General features: G+C 44.4%; 1 protein-coding gene across 1 annotated transcript; it reads right to left on the bottom strand.

Moving 5' to 3' along the window:
* Positions 1-597: 597 nt before the first annotated feature.
* Sccpdh (saccharopine dehydrogenase (putative)) lies at positions 598-22,352 on the bottom strand. Its single transcript, NM_001013985.1, has 12 exons — positions 22,051-22,352; positions 19,914-20,026; positions 14,497-14,577; positions 12,629-12,758; positions 11,894-11,943; positions 11,297-11,427; positions 10,424-10,541; positions 9,502-9,621; positions 9,348-9,404; positions 2,887-2,998; positions 1,540-1,621; positions 598-857 (listed from the first exon to the last, which is right to left on the bottom strand). The coding sequence occupies exons 1-12, from the start codon at positions 22,238-22,240 to the stop codon at positions 752-754; spliced, it is 1,290 nt and encodes a 429-aa protein (NP_001014007.1). The 5' UTR covers positions 22,241-22,352; the 3' UTR covers positions 598-751.
* Between the last annotated feature and the right edge of the window lie 284 nt (positions 22,353-22,636).

The raw sequence follows: 22,636 nt of genomic DNA, 5'->3' as shown, positions 1-22,636 counted from the left end.
TTATTTTAGCATGTCCATGCCAAACATGCCTGAAATGGAAAAAAGCAAATTTGATAAATTCTGCTGAGGATGTCGAAAACCAATACAAAGCTAAAAGCCATTTGCTTAAGACTAACTAGTCACAGTTACAAAGCCAGGGTCAGAAGGTTACACCAGCTCAACTACTGGAGATAAAACTGTCAGGCCACTTTAGTGCCAAAGTACAAAAGTAGGAATGCAAGTCCAAACGGAAAAGGGGGAAAAAAGTCACTCAATTAACAACCCTTTATTATTCAACTGAGATAAACAATGCAAAATCAGTCCATGTGTTGATGGAAGAGAAAGCAGACTGAAGTAGAAAACGCAGTTTCTCTTATCAAACGCTCACATGCTCTGCAGAGGAACTTATAGGAGGGTGAGATCCCACACCACCACGGCAGGGAAGGCAGCGGCTGCTGCCACAGCCTAACAGCAGTCAGGCTCCATCACTAAGGCGAGCTGTGAGCCACACAGACAGGGGCCCTCTTCGCCGTCTGACCTTCAGTTCACTCGTCAATACAAAGGTAAGGAGATGTTAGTTCTCTCACAGGCAATAAAATCATAAAAACAGCTGAGATATGGAGTTTAGATAAGATAGTATAATTTCCTGCTTTTAATGTACAGATATTTTATACTTGAGAGTCCACGTACAGTCAGACAAGCATATGAAGGATTTCACATATCAAATACAGACGCATTTGTGCATTTTATGATTAGATTAGTCTTCAAATGTTTACACTTCAGAGCTGCTAATGACACTGAATTGAATGCCGTGCTGGTTGAGTCTGTCGATCAACTTGGTTCTGGAGAAGGCTGCTCCAGGAGTGAAGACACCGCCCCTGTAAAACAGCGGAGAATGCAGTAGTGGGGCCACAGCACAGCTCCTGAGAGCCAAACCTTCACTGCCACAGCTACTTCCTGCCCAACTCCCAACACCAGGCAAATGAGCTCACAGCTCATACACCGGAGTCTTCACACTCGAGGCCTAAATAAAAATATGCACTGGATTCACTCAGCCACTTAAAGTTGAGGAAAATAAGTTTCGGTAACTATAATAGCCAATATTTACAAAAATGCTAAATGATTAGGACTTGAAATTTTAAATTAGGTTTTACTACACACAACTTTTATAATTTGCCTTTCATCCACAGGCTTCTGCATATTGCTGAGCTTGGCTTAGCTCTATCAGGACCAGCTAATGCTGAGTAAGAGAACACAGTCCATAACCACTGAGCAGCACTGCCTGCTAAGCCGGGCTCTGCCAACGAGGTGTGTGTATATTCAGCATGATCAGATGACACTCTAACAACAAGGGCCCCTTCCTGAGGCTTACACAGTTCTCATTCACCTTCACAGTGATTCCAAAGGCAGATAGGAACTGTCCTTGACACTGCTTTAACCTACACTTTTAGTTAGGAACAAAAAAAACTTGTTATAGACCCAAGACTGAAAATGAACTCAATCAGCTAAAATGTCACACAGTTAAAAAGGCACCTGTCACTAGAGGAAAGCCAAACCTACCCTTTTGGAAGGTCAGAGGCATCATTCAGGAAAGTCACGGCAGCCTGAACCATGGCTATGGGAGTAGCCACGTAGCCAGCCTCTGCAGAAAGGGTTGGGCAAAGAAAAGTGTTCATGAAGTAGACATCACCCCAAACCAATAATGAATTTCATGTCTAGCACTGAATATACAGAAATTCAATAAATACTTTGGTCACTTAAAAACAAAGAAAATATTTGACATTTATATAGTTCAGGTAGAATATCCTTCACCCAAACTGCTTGGAATATGTGTGTTTAGGTTTCGTTTTGTTCATATATTGGAATATACATGCACACACGTGTACAAACACACATACTGAAATTATTACCCTGATTTGTTTTTATGAGACAGGCAGCCTGGAACTACAGAGGTCCGCCTGCCTCTGCCTCCCAAATGCTGAGACTGGAGAGTTTTACAAAATGTTTTGAGCGCACCTGTAATGTGGCATGAGGTCAGGTGCAGACTCTCCACTTGTGTGATCGCTGGTATTCAAACGGTCTGATTTTGGAGGGTTTCATTTTTGGATGTTCAGATCACAGACTCCTCCGGTGTTTATGGGTAGGAATGGTCAGTGCTGAGTGCTCTAAGCACGAATTCTCTCAGTGACAGCATTCCATCTGCACTTTATAGAGGAGGTTGCCTCACCTTGTCTGATCTCATGAAGGGAAGCCGTGGCTGAGTCAGCCACCCCCAGGCAGTGCTAACACTGTTTTTTAACAACTGCTGATGCTGGGAACTCTTATCTCGGCTTCTGTTGGTCTAAATTGATTCACATACTTAACAAAATGACTCTCAGTATATTAAAGAAAACAACCGATTGTGCCCAGTAACTTAGGTCTGTAAGCACCGAGGCACTGGCAGGTCCATTACTGTCAACTGAAGCACAGTCAAACCATAGTTAAAAGCCAGACTGTCATTTGAGAAGGAAGTGTGATGCAAAAAAGCCTGTCATCTGGCTTGATCAGTCCTCATCAGAGACTGTGGTAATAACTCCTCACCACTGGCTCATGTGAGGGCTTGTCTCTGCACAGCGCTCTCAAAGGTTTTCAGTCTTTTGGGCAAAGTTATTATGATTCTTTATAAAATACGTGTGAATCTATATATTCCACAAGTTGGAAACTTTGGACCACAGATTTGACTCAGAATTTAGTTAAGTAAGAGACTGAAGCAGGTAAAAATATCAGCTAACCTTCTTTCTTAATAATAATTAAAACTTGCCATTCTCAAACTTGAATTATTGAGTTATCGTGAAAAAGAAGGCTAGATGCATTAACAACGTTGGCTGGTGTAAAGCCTGAAACATCCTTAAGTCATTTACAAAATACCTGGTCCCTTCACTTGAGTACAGATTCTGATATTTGGTTTGTTCTTTTCAGCACTAACGCCATGGCTGTATCCTTGACCAAAGAATGTCATTGTGAATGATGACTCATCCATCTGTGGGAGAGAAAGCAATGGGTGTGCTTAATAATGTCATTTCTACCTCAAACACAGCAGATGCTGTTGTCCTGTTTCACACGAGACATCCCCCCTTAAAATCTGCTTTAATGGGTCTCAGAATCCGTGACAGATTTCCACTCACTGTTTCTATTACAAAGCACTAATTTTGCTTGGCAGTGCTGGTGCACTCATTTATCCCTGTACACGGGAGGCAGAGGCAGGCAGATCTCCGAGTTCAAGCCCAGCCTAGTCTCCAGAGTGAGTTTCACGACAGCCAGGGCTACACAAGAAACCTTGTCTTGAAAAACAAAACAAGCAAGCAAACGTACTGACTTTGACACACTTCAAACCGCCACACACAAACCTCTCCTTCTTCTGAAGGATTTAGGCTGTGCTGTATCATAACCAGTCTTTAATGTGAAACTTAAAGGGCCGACTGAAGCTACAGTCCTGACTCTGCTTGTCCACTGCTGATTGAGTCTTGGGTGGCAGGTGGTAACCTTCTGGGTTTTCTGGGCAGACTTGGTGACTTTGCCAGCTCAGCAGATGCCTTCCCCACCACTTTGATGACATCAAGCACAACTGTCTGTCTATGTCACAAAAGCAAAATGACCCAAAGGACGGTACTCAAGAGAAGCTCTCAACATACATGGTTTACCTGAGACACGTTTTTAATAAAAAAATCAATATATTACATGCTGTATCTATTATCTTGTAACATGGGGCAGAAATTACTTCTCTGAACAACAATTCTACTGACTGGAGTGATGTCAGGAAGGGAAAGGTGGTAAGAACAGGGTAAGATGAAGATGAGGGGCTACACTCAGCCTGGAGGTTGAGCGCCTGCTGCTCTTCCCACCCCTGGAATCCCAGCTCCAGGGGATCCGAGGCCCTCCCCCAGCCTCTGCGGGCACTGCACTCGTGTGTGTACCCACATACACAATTAAAAGAACATTTTCTTAAAAGTGACCCTACACTGTGACTTAGAGAATGGCAAGACCACTTATACAGGCAAGAACACCAGTCCTGGTGTTCTCGGAAGGAGTGCAGAGCACCACTACGTGTGCTTTAGAAATCTACCTGACAGGACAGGTCGTAAACACAGCCGCACTGGTGAAAGATGTAAAGTCAGCTCAAACGCCACATTCTGAAGGCCTTCAGAATGCTAACATGGGCTAACATACTGAACTATGAACAGAGAGACAAAGAATTTAACCAAGATTAACAATCTTTTACTAAGTATAACTAAGGGTCAAGAGATTACGTTAGGCCCGGAGCTGTGCGGATGATAGGTTCTTGCCTTCTTACAATGCACTGACAAGAAAATATATCAACAGACTTAACAACAGAAGACATGGACTAGCAGATACAGGGAGAGTTCAGAAGGTAGCACATCAAATCTCTGGGGCAAAGGGCAGGATTTTTAAATGTATACATGTCTTTTAAAAAAACTTATTTAGCTGGGTATTGGTGACTCACACCTTTAATCCCAGCACTCAAGCAGAGCAGGTGGATTTCTGAGTTTGAGAACAGCTTGGCCTACAGAATAAGTTCTAGGACAGCCAGGGCCATAGAGAAACCCTAGCTGGAAAAAAAAAGAAAAAGACATTTTTATTTTATAAGCATTTGCCTACATGTATGCACGCACACACACACACACACACACGCACACGCACACACACGTTCACATACATGCCTGATTCCTATAGAGGTCAAAAGGTGGCATCAGATCCCCTGGAACTAGACTTACAGATCACTGTGAGCCAGCCACTATGTGGATGATGGACCATCAACCCAGGCAGGTCTCCTGCAAACATAGCAGCGTTAACTGTAAGCCATCTCTCCAGTCTCCTATGTTATTTTTATTTGAGACAGACAGGGTTTCTCTTATGTTGTCCAAGGTAGACTTGAACTCATGCTACCCCAGCCCTCCACTGATTGAAGAGCTTTGTGTGGAACCATTAGGGAAAGCCATTTCTCTGGCCTGGATGGAGATCTAATATCCTAAGCTACCCAAAGCAGGGTTAACCCAGTTGGACCTGTCAACTGCCTGCCAAGGGACATCTCAGGAAGGTGAGTTCACCTCAGCATGCTTTTCTTCCCAGAATCCTCTTAGTATAGCTGATTACACTGCACCTGTGCAGTTTCCATCAAATCTGCCCACTTCAGTGAATTACTCAGAAAAGTTTAGAACACCTCCCTTACCCCTTACCCCTAGCCCCACCAACCTCAGCTTCTCTCTCTCAAAGAAGGCTTTCCCTAGAAATTTGGGCCTTATTCTTTCTCTAAAGCTCTTCTCACCGTGTGGCTGACCTCCATGCCAACCTAACTAAAACAGCATGGCTCGTTTCTACTCTATCTCCTCACTCTTAGCTTCCTCCTCAGGGCATCTATTTACAGCTTGCAGCCCTGGAGTTTTTCTTTTCTTTTTTTTTTTTTTGGTTCTTTTTTTCGGAGCTGGGGACTGAACCCAGGGCCTTGCGCTTCCTAGGTAAGCGCTCTACCACTGAGCTAAATCCCCAGCCCCGGAGTTTTTCTTTTAAACTCTTATAAAATCACCCTTGAATACGTCTAGAGAGACTGCAACACAAGACAAGGGGGCAATCAAAAGATGGGAAAGACCAGTGCCTCCCTCAGCCGCATCACAAAGGCTTTCTTCCTTCAATGGGTAGGAATCCAAAGACCCACAATAGGACAGTGGGCAGAGTGAGACACTGGAGTACTCAGTCCTAAACTGAACGGCTCCCTAAAAGGCCTTCCCTCAGGGTTCAGGGGCCGATGTGGAAGAAGAGGTGGAAAGACTATAGAAGCCAGTGGGCGGATTATTCCCAGGAAACACTGTCTCATACTCATAGGAACTCAGAGACTGTGACAGAACACACAGGACTCGTACAGGTTTAAACTAGACAAAGAGACAGCCCAGAGACGGGAAGTGGACAGTGTCCAACCTTAACTAGGAAGTTACTTGATACTGATGCATCCTGGGGAAGGGACACCAGTCTTCTACAATGGTGTGTCATTGTGCATATCAACCACACTCTGAGGCAGTCCCAGGAGAAACTGGTTAACACAAGACAGACTCCATTTTGTGTACCAGGGTTCTGGGGAGTGGGGACGTTTATTTTGCTTGATAATTTTTTGTCCTGTTGGCTTTTTTGGGTTTTTTGTTTTTGTTTTTTCTTGAGAAAGTACAAGAAAAAAAACAAAGTTGAGTGAAAGGGGAGGTAGAGAGGATCTGGGAGTTGGAAGAGAAGAAATAATATGATTAAAGTATATTATATGAGTTTTAAAAATTCATCCTTGAGCTTTCTTCTGAGTCCATCCTCAAATATTTTCATTAGTGAAACTAGGAACCCCAGGAGGGAGGGATCCTGCTCCCCCAGTAACAGACAGCGACTTTCTAGGACTTCCCAAACACCTCAGCAACAAGTGTGTGCTGCTGTGCCTGGAATGCACACCCTCACAGGCTTCCAAGCCTGGCCACCTGAGCTCAGTCCCTGGGAGTCACACGGTAGAAGGAAAGAACCAATCTGCCAAGCTGTCCTCTGACCTCCCATACATGCTGTGGCATGTGTGCACACATGCACATATGTGCACACTTACACACAGACACACACATATACAAATAAATGTAATAAAAAGTAGATGGAGTTCCAGAAAAAAAGAACACACTAAAGGCATGAGGAACACAGTAGGATGGTGTAATTGGAAAATATAATTCCAGAGGTGTAGACAAAGTCACACACAGGGCACACTTGCCCTTTCCCCACTGTGTGCAGCACATGCACTAAGTGATCATAGTCTTTCAGGCTGGGCACACATCCAGCTTTGGAACTATTTTCAACACAGTCTCTTGAGTTGCTTTTCCAAATAATCAGAGGTGAGTATAAATGACACCACCCAGAACCAGATCATGAAGGGCCAGGGTGCCTCAAATCTCTGGCAGGAATTCATGCCAGCACCATTCTATAGTTGCACACACAGCACCGCTCTATAGTTGCACACACAGCACCGCTCTATAGTTGCACATACAGCACTGCTCTATAGTTGCACACACAGCACTGCTCTATAGTTGCACACCAGCTCCGTTCTATAGTTGCACACACACACCACTCTACAGTTGCACAAACACACCAGCTCCATTCTATAGTTGCACACACACACCGCTCTACAGTTGCACACACACACCAGCTCCATTCTAAAGTTGCACACACACACCGCTCTACAGTTGCACACACAGCACCATTCTATAGTTGCACACACAGCACCACTCTATAGTTGCACACACAGCACCACTCTATAGTTGCACACACACCAGCTCCACTCTATAGTTGCCCACACACACACACACACACACACAGCCCCGTTCTACAGTTGCACACACACACACACACACACACACAGCCCCGTTCTACAGTTGCACACACACACCAGCCAGACCTGAGCAGGAGCTTTCTGCCTCCACGGCAGTGGCCTGAACCAGGCCGTGCTCTGCACCACTGAGGAGCCTCTGAAAACCCCAACGCTCAGGCTGGACTTCTTGGTTACCGTTTGGGACTCTCTCTACAAGTTGAGAACTGCTCTGTATTTCTGGGTCCCTTTCCAGATCTACTGATCAGAATGGGGGTTAGGCCAAGACTACTAGAAAAAAATAGGCTCAGACATGATTCTAATTCATAGAATCTCTGCAAAGATCCTGGCCAAAAGCAGTGAGTCAGAAGTGTTTAAACAAGGCAATTACCAAGGGCAAATGTTTGTGTGTGTCAGATCTCATGGACAGCAGTCAGAACATGGATTAAAAGCATTACGAAATGTTCGGTCCAAAGATAAAGGCCTGCGATAGCAAGTAATCAAAGAGGCAATATGGAACAGGAGATAGCCTCATATTGTCATCTGATAAGAGATGCCTATCTAGAAAATACAGCCGCCTTCTATCCACATGAACACGGACAAGGAGGAAACAGACATTTCCAAAGAAGATGCACGAAATGCTCAATTCCAGGAACCATCAGGGAAATGTAAAACAAAATTGGCAGTGATGGTACACTGCTCACCCACTAGACGGCTGCTGTAAGTAGGAATAAAGTACGGGAGCTGGTGGGGTCTGGCGGTGGCTCAGAGGGAAGAGCACTGAGCTCCTGCAGAGGACCTGCGGCCATTCCTGGCCCCCTAACTAACAACCGCCTCCTGCAGAGGACCTGCGGCCATTCCTGGCCCCCTAACTAACAACCGCCTGCAGCTCCAGCTCCAGGACACTCATGTGTGATACTGAAGCACAGTGTGTGTGTGTGGGTCACATGGTGCAGTTTTATCAAACAGCAGCTTGCCAAAAAATTAAAAACAGAATTAATATGTAACCCAAGCACTCTACTTCTGAGTACATAGCTAAACTACATCTAGAGCAGAGTTTTTCACAGATCTTTGCACATCCGTGTTCACAGCAGCAAGTTGATAAAAGATAACCCATTCCCACACAAAGATGAATAAAGTGGCGTATACACTCAGCGATTAATCATTTACTCATAAAAGGAAAAGCGATTCTAACATGTTATCCCTGGATGGACCTTGAGGACATGTGGCTAGGAGAAGCAGGCCAGGCCTGGAAGGACAAATACTTTATCATTCCGTTTATACGAGATGCCTAGAGATGGCAAGTAAACCAGCAGTTCCTGGGGGTGGGGGTGGTGCTGGAGGAACCAGAAGTGTGGCTATTCAATGAGTGTGCTGCAGTTTTAAAGATAAAAAGGATTCTGGAGGGGTTGGGGATTTAGCTCAGTGGTAGAGCACTTGCCTAGCAAGCACAAGGCCCTGGGTTCGGTCCTCAGCTCCGGGGGAAAAAAAAAAAAAAAAGAATTCTGGAGATAGTATGGAGGTTGCACAAAATACAAATGTACTTAATGCCATTTGATAATTAGAAATAATAAAATTTTTTGTATTTTACAATTAGATGGAAAAAAAAGAGAGAAAGAGAGAGAGACTGGCTCAGAACCCAGGCACGTGTGAAACATTTAGAGAAAACCTGTAGCAGTGGCTGGTCTTGGTTAGAGAATGATAGTGCCGTCAGGTAAGATAGGAAACTCAGGAAGAGAGCTTCAGGAGAACAGCCTCCAGATCCCAGCACACTGACCTCCAGTGCCCACAGGAAGAGGAAGTGCTACGGGAGGACAGGTCACTCTGGACTTGTGTGCCGGTTCAGAACTCTGCTGGGAATGAGTAACTGGTCCTTGGGATCAGCAGCCGAGGACAGACCAGGAAAACCTAAGGGACAGTTAGCTCAGAGGCTCCCTACAGTCAAAAGCCTAGTATGTTAGAGACCCTGACGTAAACAAGCAGAAACCAACATTACCTGTTTTTGTGTTGGACCTCGTTTTGAAAAATAACCAAAGGAAAAGAGCCATGGGAACTAAAAGAAAACAACAACAGAAAACAAAGTTCAATAATATGACCAAAACTTCACAAGAACTGTTTCTAAAGATTCATTCGATCAGAAGCGTACTTACCTTTACAAGAAGTTGTCTTCCAATGCTAAACTTCACAAAGAATAAAAAGAAAAGTCCTGCAAACATCAGCTTAATCACAGAGGTGATGCCTCCCACCGTTATGTAAGCGGCATACTGAACCTAGGTGCACAAGGCAGAGGCAGAGCGTTACTTCTCCTACACAGGCTGGCTGGGCTGCACTTCCTGACTAGTCGCACGCAGCACTGAACACAGCCGTTTCCACCAAAGACTGCACTGTGTTCTGACCTATTCAGAGCTCAACACTGGCAGCCTGGGTCTTACAGGAATTGTTACAAATTGCAACTACTTGCTCACTTAAACACCAAAGTCACAAAATCTACAATTTTTCTGAGTCTAATAATAATGCCATTTCTCCCCCTATTCTAAGAGAAAATATATCTCACCATTTCTTTCTTTCCTCCCTTCGAGGCAGGGTTTCATTCTATAACCTAGGCTACTGGTCTTAAGCTCACTACACAGTCCAGACAGGCCCTGGACTTAGCATATAGCCCAGGGTGGCCTTGAACTTACAGTAATTTTCCTGCCTCAGCCTCCTGAATGCTGAGGTTATAGGCATGAGCCACTCCATCTAGTTCACTCTCCACCTTTTAACCTGAGATAGTTTCCTCTTAGACTCTCAGTGTGAGCAACTATTCACCAAAAGGAGTATTCCAGAGACAGCACGGAGACCCAGGGGTAGGGGCCAAATCATCTCAGCAGAGACAGACGGCTAGGTGCTGTTTGCTGATCCTGCAGCAGGCCAGGCTGGAATCACACACAAGGCTAGTACCATGCCCATGACCTACTATTTTACACTTTATTTACAAACATGACTGTCACAACTTTAAGATAATAAACATACTGAGGTACTAAAACAAACTGGCCAGCTTACATTTTATTAAGAAATGTCATAGTTACTTACTGGTGAGTCCTCTAAATTTTCATGCAAGTAACGCTGAGTCCTTTTCACAACCGACATATCAGATCCCAAAAAAGGAATGGCATACGAGTTCAGCTCTCTGCAATAGCTAACTGGCCACCTGCAAGACAGAGCCATGAAAATGTTGCATTTCTTCTAATTATTACAATGATCACGATGTTGGCTGGTAAACTTCCAAATTAAAAAATTCAGAAGCCTTTCTCGAGTGATTAGTAAGGAGGCAGAGTATGCCTTTGTTTCAGTGTGTTTCTAGGAGTTCTTCCTGCATTTTCCATACCCACACCCAAAGGAAGCTTTGTTAGTCTTCACACTAGTGACACACACATGCAGTGTTTGATCCCCTCACCTTCTCTAGATAGTGACTTAATTAAAAACAGCCACCTCCTATGCTATCTAGTTCTCACACACAAGGGTTATTCATGTCGATTACATTAAACGATCATCTTTTCCTTCTGAGGTTTGCAGGTTTCTCTGCGCAGCTCTGCCTGTCTTGGAACTTGCTCTGTGACCAGACTGGCCTCAGCCTCAGAGATCCACCTGCCACTGCCTCCAGAGGACTTTAAGGCATGAGCCACCACTACCTCATCTAAGATGCAGTTTTACCACGAAAAACTGAACTGAAACTTAATTTTAATAGTGATGGTGAGATATCATAAAATTCATTTTTAGAAATATTATATATGTGAATATATAAAGTATTTAAACAGTATAACATGCTAATTACATTTTAACTTTGGAAATAATTCTGAACTTATCAAGAGGCTTCAAGCTTTTCTTAGTGGCACATTAACAGCCAACCAACAGCAGAGCGACACACAGACTAGAAACAGTAGACTAGGTTTAAAACTGATATACCTTCTTTTCAACTTCGAGCCAATAACTGGGACAGGTTTCAGATTTGATACACTCCGCAGTTTCCTTAAACTGCCCTTATCGCCAAAACCATAAATTGCTGACTTCCAGGTTCCGTCATGAATACACAACCCCTAAGAAAATATGTCACCAGTTAAACATGTCTTATGGGTAATTACTGAAAGATAAGCCCAGTAACTCACAGCCATTATATTTCACCTCCATTTGTGCAAGACATAATCCTGTAATTAATAATCGTGAGGTGAATTTTCATGGCCAACCAGGCAGCAGTAACACTCATTGGCTTGATTACATTCACCATTTACCCACTGCAAGCTTTCTCCTTCCCCTACTATTCATGCTGACTGGCACTAATGTAACAGTTCTCTGGACCCTTTACTACACATAAGTGTCCTAGAAGTGGACCACAGTAGTTCACTGTAATATAAACAGAGTAACTCACTATCTTAACCTTCTAAACTTAAACACAGCGACTCTCACACAAAGCATATAAAATTTAGTCTAAATCTTGCTCAAGAGCATGCATCATTCCAAAATATTTTTAATATTTTTAGCTTGAAAAGTAAACAGGAAACTGACCTCAGGTCCCGAATTTATAGTCAGAAAGCTTTCTACAGCAGTTAAAGTGCCTAAAGAAAGAAGAGAATGTTAAAGAACATCAAATGAAACCTAAGTCATCTGACAGGGACAAGTAATCAAACCATGTCAATTCAGATGAGGGCATTTTTATTAAGCTTACAGTTGAAGAAATTTCTGAAAATCTTCACAGACAACATTTTATTAAGTTTTTATCCATACAGCAAGACACAGTGAAGGCCAGGTGAACTCTCAAAGAAGAGTTTAACATAAATAACCGGTAGTGTTGACAAAGTCTCCTGTGGTATTTAAATTAACGGTGCTAAGAATCTTCTCCAGTAAGACAACAGTTTAATCTAACTCATCCTGGAGGCTTATCACAGCACTCAACAGGAATGATTCTGCCTTAAAACAATCATCCTTCAAGGACTTTTCAGTAAACTGAAATTTACTGCAAATGTTCAGGAAAAATCCTCAGCACTCCTTGTGGTGGCTTAAATGTGGGCTGGGAATGTGGCTCAGTGGTAGAGCTCTTGTGCATGTGCGAGGCCCTAAATTCAATTCCCAGCACCACAAAAACAACAAACAACAACAACAACAAACAACTCGAAGCATAACAACATATAGCATGGCGAGGGATGCAGCTCAAGGTATCAAAAGTGCTGGCCTCGTCATGATGGTGACAAACATGAAGCTCTTCTGCTGTGAGATTTGGGTCCCGTATGGACCAGTTCTTACCGTTCATCTGGTTTCGGGTGTATAGCACTCCTAGATCTGCTGGGATGGAGTCAAAGCCACTGCTTCCAATGATATAAACCCCCTTCTCTGCAGCTTTCTCATGATACTTTACATGCATTAGTTCCAGAAACTAAAAATCCAGGACAAAAATGTAAATCGTTTATAGAAACACCTAGACCAATATTAAAAGATTTATCTTAACGACAAAGCCATTAAACTGGAAATGCCAACCAACGTAGCTCTTCAACGTAGCTCAGATAGTTTTCAGTTGTTTGACAAACCTCAACCCCAAATCACAATGTGACAGAAAGCACAGTGTAAATTAAGTCTGTGTGAGGGTGTGAGTTATATACAGTTGTGAGCTGCCTTGTGATTGCTGGAAATTAAACCTGGGTCCTCCAGAAGAGCAGCCAGTGCTCTTAACCACTGAGCCACCTCTCCAGCCTCCAGATATGTTTTTAAAGAGTTATATAAGGGGTTTAGCATAGTGTTCCAGATACGTTTTTAAAGAGTTATATAAGGGGTTTAGCATAGTGTTTGGCAAACATGCCAAGTATTAAATAAGTATGACCATTTAAAATTTTTACTATATAATATATGCATTATTTGCTGGAGAGTACTGGGAATTGATCCCAGGGTCTCACATATATTAAGTACATGGGCTACTGCCTAAGCCCTCTCATTTAATGCTTTTAAGTTGAGAGGAACTTTTTTCCTTTTTTTTTTTTTCCTGAAGAAAAGCTTCATTATGTAGCCCTGGATGGCCTCGAACTCAGTATGTAGACTAGGCTGGTCTTGTACTAACAGAGGTCCTGCTTTCTTTTTTTGTTGTTATTTTGAATCAGGGTCTCTTGAAGCCCATGTTAGGCTTGAATAGGGTATCCTTGAACATCTTACCCTCCTACCTCCCCATCCAGAGTTCTAGGAACATAGGCATGTACCATCCTGCCCTGTTTATGCCGTACTGTGAATGGAGCCCAAGATCTGGGAATGTGTGCTGGTTAGAATAAGCTTGTCCCGTGGGAGTGGCACTTTTTGTGGTAGGTGTGGCCTTGTTGGAAGAAGTGTGTCACCTTGGGAGTCAGCTCTGTAGTCCTATGTGCAGGCTCTGCCCAGTGCAGAAGGGAGCCTCCTGTTAGCTGCCCGTGGATCAAAGTGTAGAACACTCAGCTCCTTCTGGAGCACCACGTTGATCTGTATGCTGCCATGATTCCCACCATGATAGTAATGGACTGAACCTCTGAACTTGTAAGCCAGCCTCAGTTAAATGTTGTCCTTTATAAAAGTTACCTTGGTCATGGTGTCTCTTCACAGGAATAGAAACCCTAAGACAGTATGCTAGTCAAACATTCTACCAAGCAAGCTACATCCCCAGCCCAAGTTGAGGGGACTTTATATTTATTTTTCTGTAATGTTGTAACAGTACCTAGTTTTAAAAAGGGAGCTTATAATGAAAAGTTAAATGATACAGTCTGAGAATCACCCACAACATACTGCTTTAATAATTCAGTAACTAGGGGTTGGGGATTTAGCTCAGTGGTAGAGTGCTTGCCTAGGAAGCGCAAGGCCCTGGGTTCGGTCCCCAGCTCCGAAAAAAGAACCAAAAAAAATAATAATAATAATTCAGTAACTATAAAAACCATCACCTCCACACACAAAGGAAACAACAATAGAACATTTCAAGAAAACTAAAGCTAAGATCTTACCAGTGCTCTCTCAAGCTAGGAATAGAATACCATGAAAACACCATCTCTAAATACTAGAACGCTATCGGCTTCAAAGCGTCTACAGAATGGTACTAGATACACTTGCACTTCACAGAAAACTCATTTATGAGCAATTTGTTTTCTCCTTATTGGTTTACATACCTGAGGTTCCCCACAGATGTCAATGCAACTTGTTCCATTTTCAATACATGCTTTTACTACAGGTTCTCCATAAAATCGATACTAGGGAAATAAAGAAAACCAATGTGTTTTTACTTCACAAACTCAACTCAATCAAAGACCATTTCATAGCTGGGAAAATGGCTCAGGGGGTAAGTGCCTGCCAAACATGTGCCAGGACTTGCGTTCAGATCCCTAGAACCCATGGAAAGAGCCTGACATAGAATTGCATGTAATTCATAACACATGTGTGTAATCCCGGTGCTCCTACAGTGAAATGAAAGGTGACAGGCCAATGTCATGAGCCAGCTACCCTGGTGTATGCAGGGGCAAGAAAGAGACCCTGTTTCAAACAAGGTCTGATCCCAAGGTTGTTCTCTGGCCATATGTACCATAGTACATGTACACGTACACACACACATACACATACAGGACTTCACAAGCAAAATGTCACTTTACTCTTGGAAGGACAATCTTTTTTTTGTTTTGTTTTTTGTTTGTTTGTTTTGGAAAGACAATCTTAAGTTATCAAAAAGCCAGACTGTGGGCTGGTAAGATAGTTTAGCAGTTAAAAGCACCAACTGTCAATCTTAAGAACCTGAGTTCAATCCAAGTGACCCACATGGTGGGACAGAATTGGTTCCTTAAATTGTTCTCTAACCTGCATACGCAGAGAGAACAGAGTTAACATAGAACAAACTGGGAAGAAAAGGCAACGGTACTGTGCGGCCTCTCACTGTACTGTGTGGCCTCTCACTGTACTGTGTGGCCTCTCACTGTACTGTGCAGCCTCTCACTGTACTGTGCAGCCTCTCACTGTACTGTGCAGCCTCTCACTGTCCTGTGCAGCCTCTCACTGTCCTGTGCGGCCTCTCACTGTACTGTGCAGCCTCTCACTGTATGCGAAGGCTATGGGGCCAGACGTGCACATGCTGATCTCTAACTACAACAAATGTGAGGTTTACTGAAGAGCTAATTCACTTGAATTAGATGCAAAAGAAAAAATAAAAGCAAAATAATATGCAGATAAAAGAAAAGAGAGCTTTTAGCTACCGCTTGCTGAGCCAGAAGTAGTAAGAAATGAGTCTATAAAGAAATACAGAGTCTAGAGGAAGAAGGACAAGGAGTGTCAGGTTAGCAGTTTGAATTGAAAGGTTTTAAACTAGACGCACACACACACACACACACACACACACACACACACACACACACACACACACGCAAACGCACACGCACGAGGGAGAGAGAAAGAAAGAGATCAACCTGGGAGCACTCCCTTCCTCAGGCTGCTCAGATGATAACCTGTGAGCAGGGCCAGCGGTGTAGGTGCACAGCACTTATATTTATTAGCCTTCTTTTTTTTTTTTTTTTTGGTTCTTTTTTTTTTCGGAGCTGGGGACCAAACCCAGGGCCTTGCGCTTCCTAGGTAAGCACTCTAACCACTGAGCTAAATCCCCAGCCCCTATTATCCTTCTATGACCTCTCTCTACAAACTTCGAGTTTGAAAGCTCAAGTGTTCTTTCAACCCACCTCCCCTGTAAGTCAGCAAGTTCTGCCAAATCTGTCTCCTAAAATTTGTCAAGTCCATGTTATATTACCCTTCACCTAACTTTCTACACAAACTCCCCATCACTTCACAGTAACCAATCTAGCCTAATTTCTAAAGAAATATTCACTAGTGTTTTAAATAAGAGTCGAATCCAGCCCCTCCCTCTGCCCACCACCACTTACAGTAGTTGTCCACTCGGACTCTACCAGCTCTCCAGTGCCTACATCACAGTCTGGTTCCTGCAGCCCTAACGATGTAATGTCACACCCAGGGGTGTCTGCGGCTACCACCTAGATCAACCTCCTCCTGCCCTGCTTCTGAAGGGCTGGCTCCCAACACCTACAGCCCGCATCAGAGCTGGTGACACAGCTCTTCGGCTTTCCCCACAAACCCCCAAATACTAAGAGGCCACCACTTAAAAGGAGAGAAGTTCCTTAAAGAAAGTGCACATTTTCCTTTTTGCCCCAACACATCTTGCTCTGTTTTGTCACACACAGTCACTTATCCACTGGGTAATCTGAGAAATGCCCCACTAACATATCCCTATGTTGTTACGCTGTGAAGAATTCCCTCTCTTGCGACTGGAGAGATGCTTGAGTGGTTATAACACTTGCTGTGCTTTCCGAGGATTTAGTTCAGCCCCAGTACCCACACCAGGCAGCTTTCTGACACCTTCTTCCAGTCTCTATAAGACACTGCACAGAGATGGACGCATACACATACACATAAATAAAATTATAAAGATCTCTTTTGTTAGATCCTGAGCTTGTACAAGGTGATCAGAGACTCAAGAGTAATAATCTTTGCTCTCGAATCAGTTCTCCACGCTCCGTGTCTAAGCCAGGGGCTCACAGGTGGGTGCACCTCCACCAAGGGAATACATACTGAGTCACTCAGTGACAGTAAATACGAGAACTTTTATTCATGCCAATTCTGGGTATAAAAGATTATTAATCCTTGAAATGTAGATTAACTTCTTGGGCATCAAATGGTCAAGTACCAAATACAGTATACAAGTGGTATTCTTAGTGAGTGGCACAGGAGAGTTCCAGAACACAAAGGGGGCGCAATGATAGCGTTCTTCCCTGAGCTATAGTTCCCCGCTGCCTAATGCTTCTTTACACACGTCTAACAGTCTGAGGCTTGAGCTCTAAAGCCTGGGGCACTGAGGGGCAGAAACTAAGATCTAACACTGGAGATGGGTGAGACCAACAGGGCGAAAACCAAGGGAGAATCCTAAGACGACAGAGTTCCAGGACAGCCTCGGGTTACCAAATAAGATTATCTCTCAAAAATTAAAGAAAATGATTAAGAAAGGGAAGAAAATTCCAGCTCAAATGCGGAGAGGTGGCTTAAGATGAGGACTGAGTTGGGTGCCTCTGGCAGGATGGGCTTGAAAGGGCGTTTCCTTGGAACAGGGAGGGAAGCCTGGAGAGAACTGGATATGGTAATGGTGCCAGAGGTAACAAGAACCCTTCAAAGGAGTCTGCTTGGGTTACAAGGGTTTATAAAATCATGGGAGTGCTTAGAAACACGGGTGCCATAATTGCTTAAGTGCTGACAGAAAAACCCAGCAGGGGCCTCGCCACCCCTGAGAAAATAATAAATGATGTGTCATGGTACCCCTCTGTGTATGTGGAACTCTCCCAGGCTACTTCGATCTGATGTCCTCCTCTGGCCTGTGTGCTCACACACACATACACACACACCATCATTATCATCATCATCATCATATTAAAAAGAATCTAATAAAAATGAAAAGTTAATGCATGATTCAATAAAGATAAGAAAATATATAATTATAGACATAAAGCCTTCAAATGTTGTGCCCAACAGACACAGGAGCTTTTTCCTTGTGACAAGAGATGAGGGCAGAGACCAGGTGCTGCATGGAGGTAAGCAGACAGCTCTGGTAATACAAAGACAAAGGAATTCTGTCCTGGCAGTTTTTTAGTTTCACTGGAAAAGCTGGCTTATGCCTGTAGTCAGGAGAGACTGTGGCAGGACAGCTGTAAGGTTGAGGAAAGTCTGGGCTGCACAGCAATATACATTCAAAGATAAAAAGGGAAGGAATAAAGAAGGGGAGGGAGGGAGGGAGGAAGGAAGGGATAGAGGGAAAGTAATCAGGTAAGAGTGAAGGAGAGATTCAGGGGGCAAAGGGGAAAAGTTGTGAAACCTCTGCTTTCGAGTTACAGGTCAAAGTTTAGAAGGGACCTTTCATACCAATATCCAATATAGGACAAGAGCTATTCTCCTTTTAAAACACTAAAATGCACTTTGAACTCAACCACTTTTTTTAAAGACATGGTCCTGTTAGCTTGAGAAAGAGGCAACTCTGGCCTCCAAAGTGCTGGACTGCAAGCATAAGCCACCATATCCAGATTACCACACCACTTTAACCACTTCTGCTGCTACTGCCTCAGCGTGCATCTGCTGTGGGCCATCCTGCTGTTGGCTCTCAGTGTGTGTCTGCTGTGGGCTCATTAGCTACTTTTCATTCAGAAGTTGAATAACTTACAAAGGAAATCAGATCTCCAATGACACTTGCTCACATTTAAAAGAGGTCCAAATCCTAATTCCAGCCTGTAAGACTCCACATCACCAAGCTCCTGAATATTTCAACATCCCTTCTATCTCTTCCTGGCTACAGCCTTGGCCACACGACCTTCTTTCATTTTCTTCAGTCTTGCCAAGCAGTCTTATCTAGAACCTTTGTACCTACTCTCCACAGAACTGTACCTACTCTCCTCTATAATCATAGTTTACTCTCTCCCTAGATTCTGATCTCTGTTCAATGTCAATTCCTTAGAAACATGTTTTGAGAGAGTATGAGAGCTGGTTGCACAAACCTTTAATCCCAGAACTCAGGAGGCCGAGGCAGACCAATCTCTGAGTCCAAGGCCAGCCTGGTCTACAGAGTGAGTTCCAGGACAGGTCTACATGGAGAAAGTCTGTTTGGAAGTGGGGGAGGGTGGGGGACTAGTGTGCAATACCTGTATCCAACTGTTCTGCTTCATTTATTTGACTTATTGCTCTTTAATACTGTAATATTATATTTCTATATCCCCCACAAAAGTGTAAACTCCATACATAATTTTCTGTTCACATTTGTCCCACTTGCCCAGAATAATGCACTTTACAAAGGGTAAGCATTCAATAAATGAATAAATTAGTCTGCTTTTAGATTCTACCTTTTCTATCTCTTAATAATAAGAATAAAGCAAATAAGCTGGGATTATAAATGCAAACATTTAAAAATGACATTTATTTATTGTATGCAGGAGTGTGTGTATTTATTTGTGCACACATGCATGCATGCATGTACCCATGCTATGGTGCAAGTGTGCAGATCAGAGGACACCTTTAGGGGATCAGTTCTCCCCTTCCACTGTATGGGTCTTGGAGACTGAACAAAAGTTGCCAGGTTGCAGGGCAAATGAATTTACCCATTGAACCATCTTTCTAGCTCATCAAACTTTTATTTTATTTTTACATTAAAGAGGGAGAACACAGGATAGGTGGAGCCAATCAGCACATTCCTCATAAACAGAGTCTCAAAGGCTGTCACTATTTTGGAAGACTGTCATATCAATGAAGAGGCTTCCCTGTGGAGTTAAGGCCTTCAACTCTGGCCTCTGGCCTCCACCCTTGTGTTCTTCTGGAACGTAAAATGCCAGCTTTTGTTAGAAATGAATGGACTGTTTGTTCTGATACAAAGAAGGGCTGAAGGGGGTTGGGGATTTAGCTCAGTGGTAGAGCGCTTGCCTAGGAAGCGCAAGGCCCTGGGTTCGTCCCCAGCTGGGGGGGGGGGGGAAGGGGGGACCAAAAAAAAGAAGGGCTGATTACTTACAGGTCCTACGCAGTTGAGGACAAGTGTTGCCTTTTTAGCCATTTCATCAAGTGAGGCTGGATTACTGATATCACAGATTATTATTCCAACTTCAGATGATAGTGTTGCTCTTCCTAAAGTTAAAAAAAAAAAAAAAAAGCATTTCATTCAAGTCCGAATCAACATGAGACCTCCTAGATCACCTTTTTATAGTGATCAGTGATGGCAATTTTCATGAAGACTTTCAACCGTGAAAACTTTATAATCTGTTAACCTGCTGAGTAGATGCCTGTTCTGACTTCCTTTCCATCAAGCTATCTCCTCTACAAAAACAGCTACTAAATACCTGTATCTGACCCAATTATACAAAGTGGGAGGAGACATCGCCATTCATTCAGCACCATGAGAACCAAAGAGGACTTGGAGGCCGATTCACCTTTAGTATTTTTAAAGATTTGTTATTTTTTTTATAAACTGTGTGTGTGTGCCCGTGCACATGTCTGCCCTTCAGTGCGGGGCCCAAGGAGACCAGAGGTAGCAGCTCTTCCCTGAAGCTGGAGTCACAGAGGGCGGTCAGTCACCCAGTGTGGTGCTAGGATCCTCAGTAAGCGGCGCCCGCTCTTAACTGCTCAGACATCTCTCCAGCCCTGTGAGCTCGTTTTTAAGTAGTCCAGCCTATATAAAACCATCCACACTTATAAGGAAATAACCGGAACTAACTGACCCAATAGAGCCATGCAAGTCTCCACTGACTGAGGCATACTCTGCCAAGCTGTCTAATTTGGGCAGTGTGGATGGTAGGGGATCCGGCTATAGTTGTACAATAGTGGTTCTCTACCTTCCTAATGCTGTGACCCTTTAATCCAGTTCCTCATGCTATGGTCACCTCCAACCATAAAATTATTTTCCTTGCTAATTTATAACTGTAATTTTGCTACTGTTGTCAATCATAACCTAAGTATCTGTGTTTTCCGATGGTCCTAGGGGACCCCAGTGAAATGGTCATTCAACCTTCAAGGGGTCTGCAATCCACAGGTTGAGAACCACTGCAATACTCTCACTGAGGAGGGAAAATAAAAGGAACAATGTATTTTAATAATGGCATGTTCTCCAGGAAACAGTAAGCTAATGTCCAAAACTTCTCTGTCAAGGTTCTATGGGTTAGCAGTGGCAACATTAAGAGCCACAGGAGAATCCAGTTTGCATGCTATTGTCTAACCACAAAACAAAAGGCTGTGCTCTCAGTCCAGACAAGGCTCTGTGTGGAAACATCAAACTGAACGGAAAGAATGAAGAACAGGTATGACTTCTCCTGGGTGGGGATTTAGTTACCAAACCTCCAGGCTTATCTGGGTCTAAGACAGGTGCTTCCCCAAAGCAGAAAGGTTGGATGTGACTCCCATGTGTGCATCACAATACTAAGGATAATAAATACTAGCACGGAAAATACTACTCACTCGATATGTTGACTATAAGCCAAAAGAATAAGTAAACGTGCAAAACTTAAAAAGAAAAAAATCCCACACTTTTATGAAGAATACAGTGACTAGAGGGTGGCGGTGCTAACGTCAGAATTAGGGAAGAGGCAAGGGAATCAGTAGATCCAGGCCAGCCCACACTGCTTCAAGCAATTACATTGAGAACTGTTCGAGGATTTCCACAAGCAAGACTACAAACTAAAAACCAAAAGCGCAAAAAACAAAAATCAAGCAGCTAGAGGAGTAACTCAGAAGCAGTGTATATGCTTATCGCGTTCAGAAGTGCTGAGCTAATAAATCCGTATCACCAAAACACATAAATAGATGCACTGTAATATTATTAGTACAACTCAGCTTTCTTTCTTGTCCCCAAACACAAACTACAATGGACCTCTGAGAAATCCGTCTTATTAGCCTTTCCCACCGCAAGTACCAAGAATCCTCCAAACCCATCAGAACGACAGAGATGGACTGAGGAGCTACCAAAGTTCTGGACTATGTCGACACTGGGGCTCCCCAAACTGGGAGGGAGAGAAAAACCCTTTTCATTTTATTCTTTAATTTACGGGCAGAACAAGGCCCGGTCCTCCCGCAGGGCTCGATGCAGGCGCACGCGAGGGAGACGCCCCTCGGCGACCTGCGCCGGGCCGTGTCCGGCCCTGCCCACCCCGCCGCGTTACCCAGCTTCTGGGCAGCCTTCTCCAGCACTTGCTGCAGCTTCTCCTTGGAGCGGCCCGCCACGGCCCAGGGCAGGCGGGAGCTCTGCTCCGAGGCCATCTGCTCCCGGGCCACCTCCTCCGTCACGAACTGGCCGGTGAAGCCAGAGGCGCCGAACACCACCAGCTGGAAAGGCCTCTGCTCCGTCGCCATGACGAGTCCACTGCGAGCCGCAGCCCGGGGCGGGCTGAGTCCACCGCGCCTGCGCCTCAGGCCGCGACCCCAGTACCGGGCGCAGCAACCGCCGCTGTCTTGGCCGCTGTCGGCGCAGCTAGAGCGCCCAGCTCCCTTCAGTCCGCGCGCGGGCCACGCCCACAGCCACGCCCACGCCTCCTCGCGACCGAGGTGCTGCGCCGCTCCCACAGCCGGCGGCCGGTGCTGCGCCGCCTGGTCGGGCTCGGGCTGCGCGTCCGCCTCGCTGGCTGACAGGAGCGGCCGGCGGCCCATGCTGCCCGCGGCCTGGCGACCCGCGCCAATCTGGCCGCCCGAGGCGTCGTATCCTCTCAGTTCCCCTGAAGGAGGACCAGGGCAGGCCGGTTATTCCCGCTT

The sequence above is a fragment of the Rattus norvegicus genome, chromosome 13, assembly GCF_036323735.1.
Source record: "Rattus norvegicus strain BN/NHsdMcwi chromosome 13, GRCr8, whole genome shotgun sequence".
NCBI classification, from domain to species: domain Eukaryota; kingdom Metazoa; phylum Chordata; class Mammalia; order Rodentia; family Muridae; genus Rattus; species Rattus norvegicus.
Note: the sequence above shows the minus strand (reverse complement) of the source record. Positions and strands in the feature narration are given on the sequence as shown.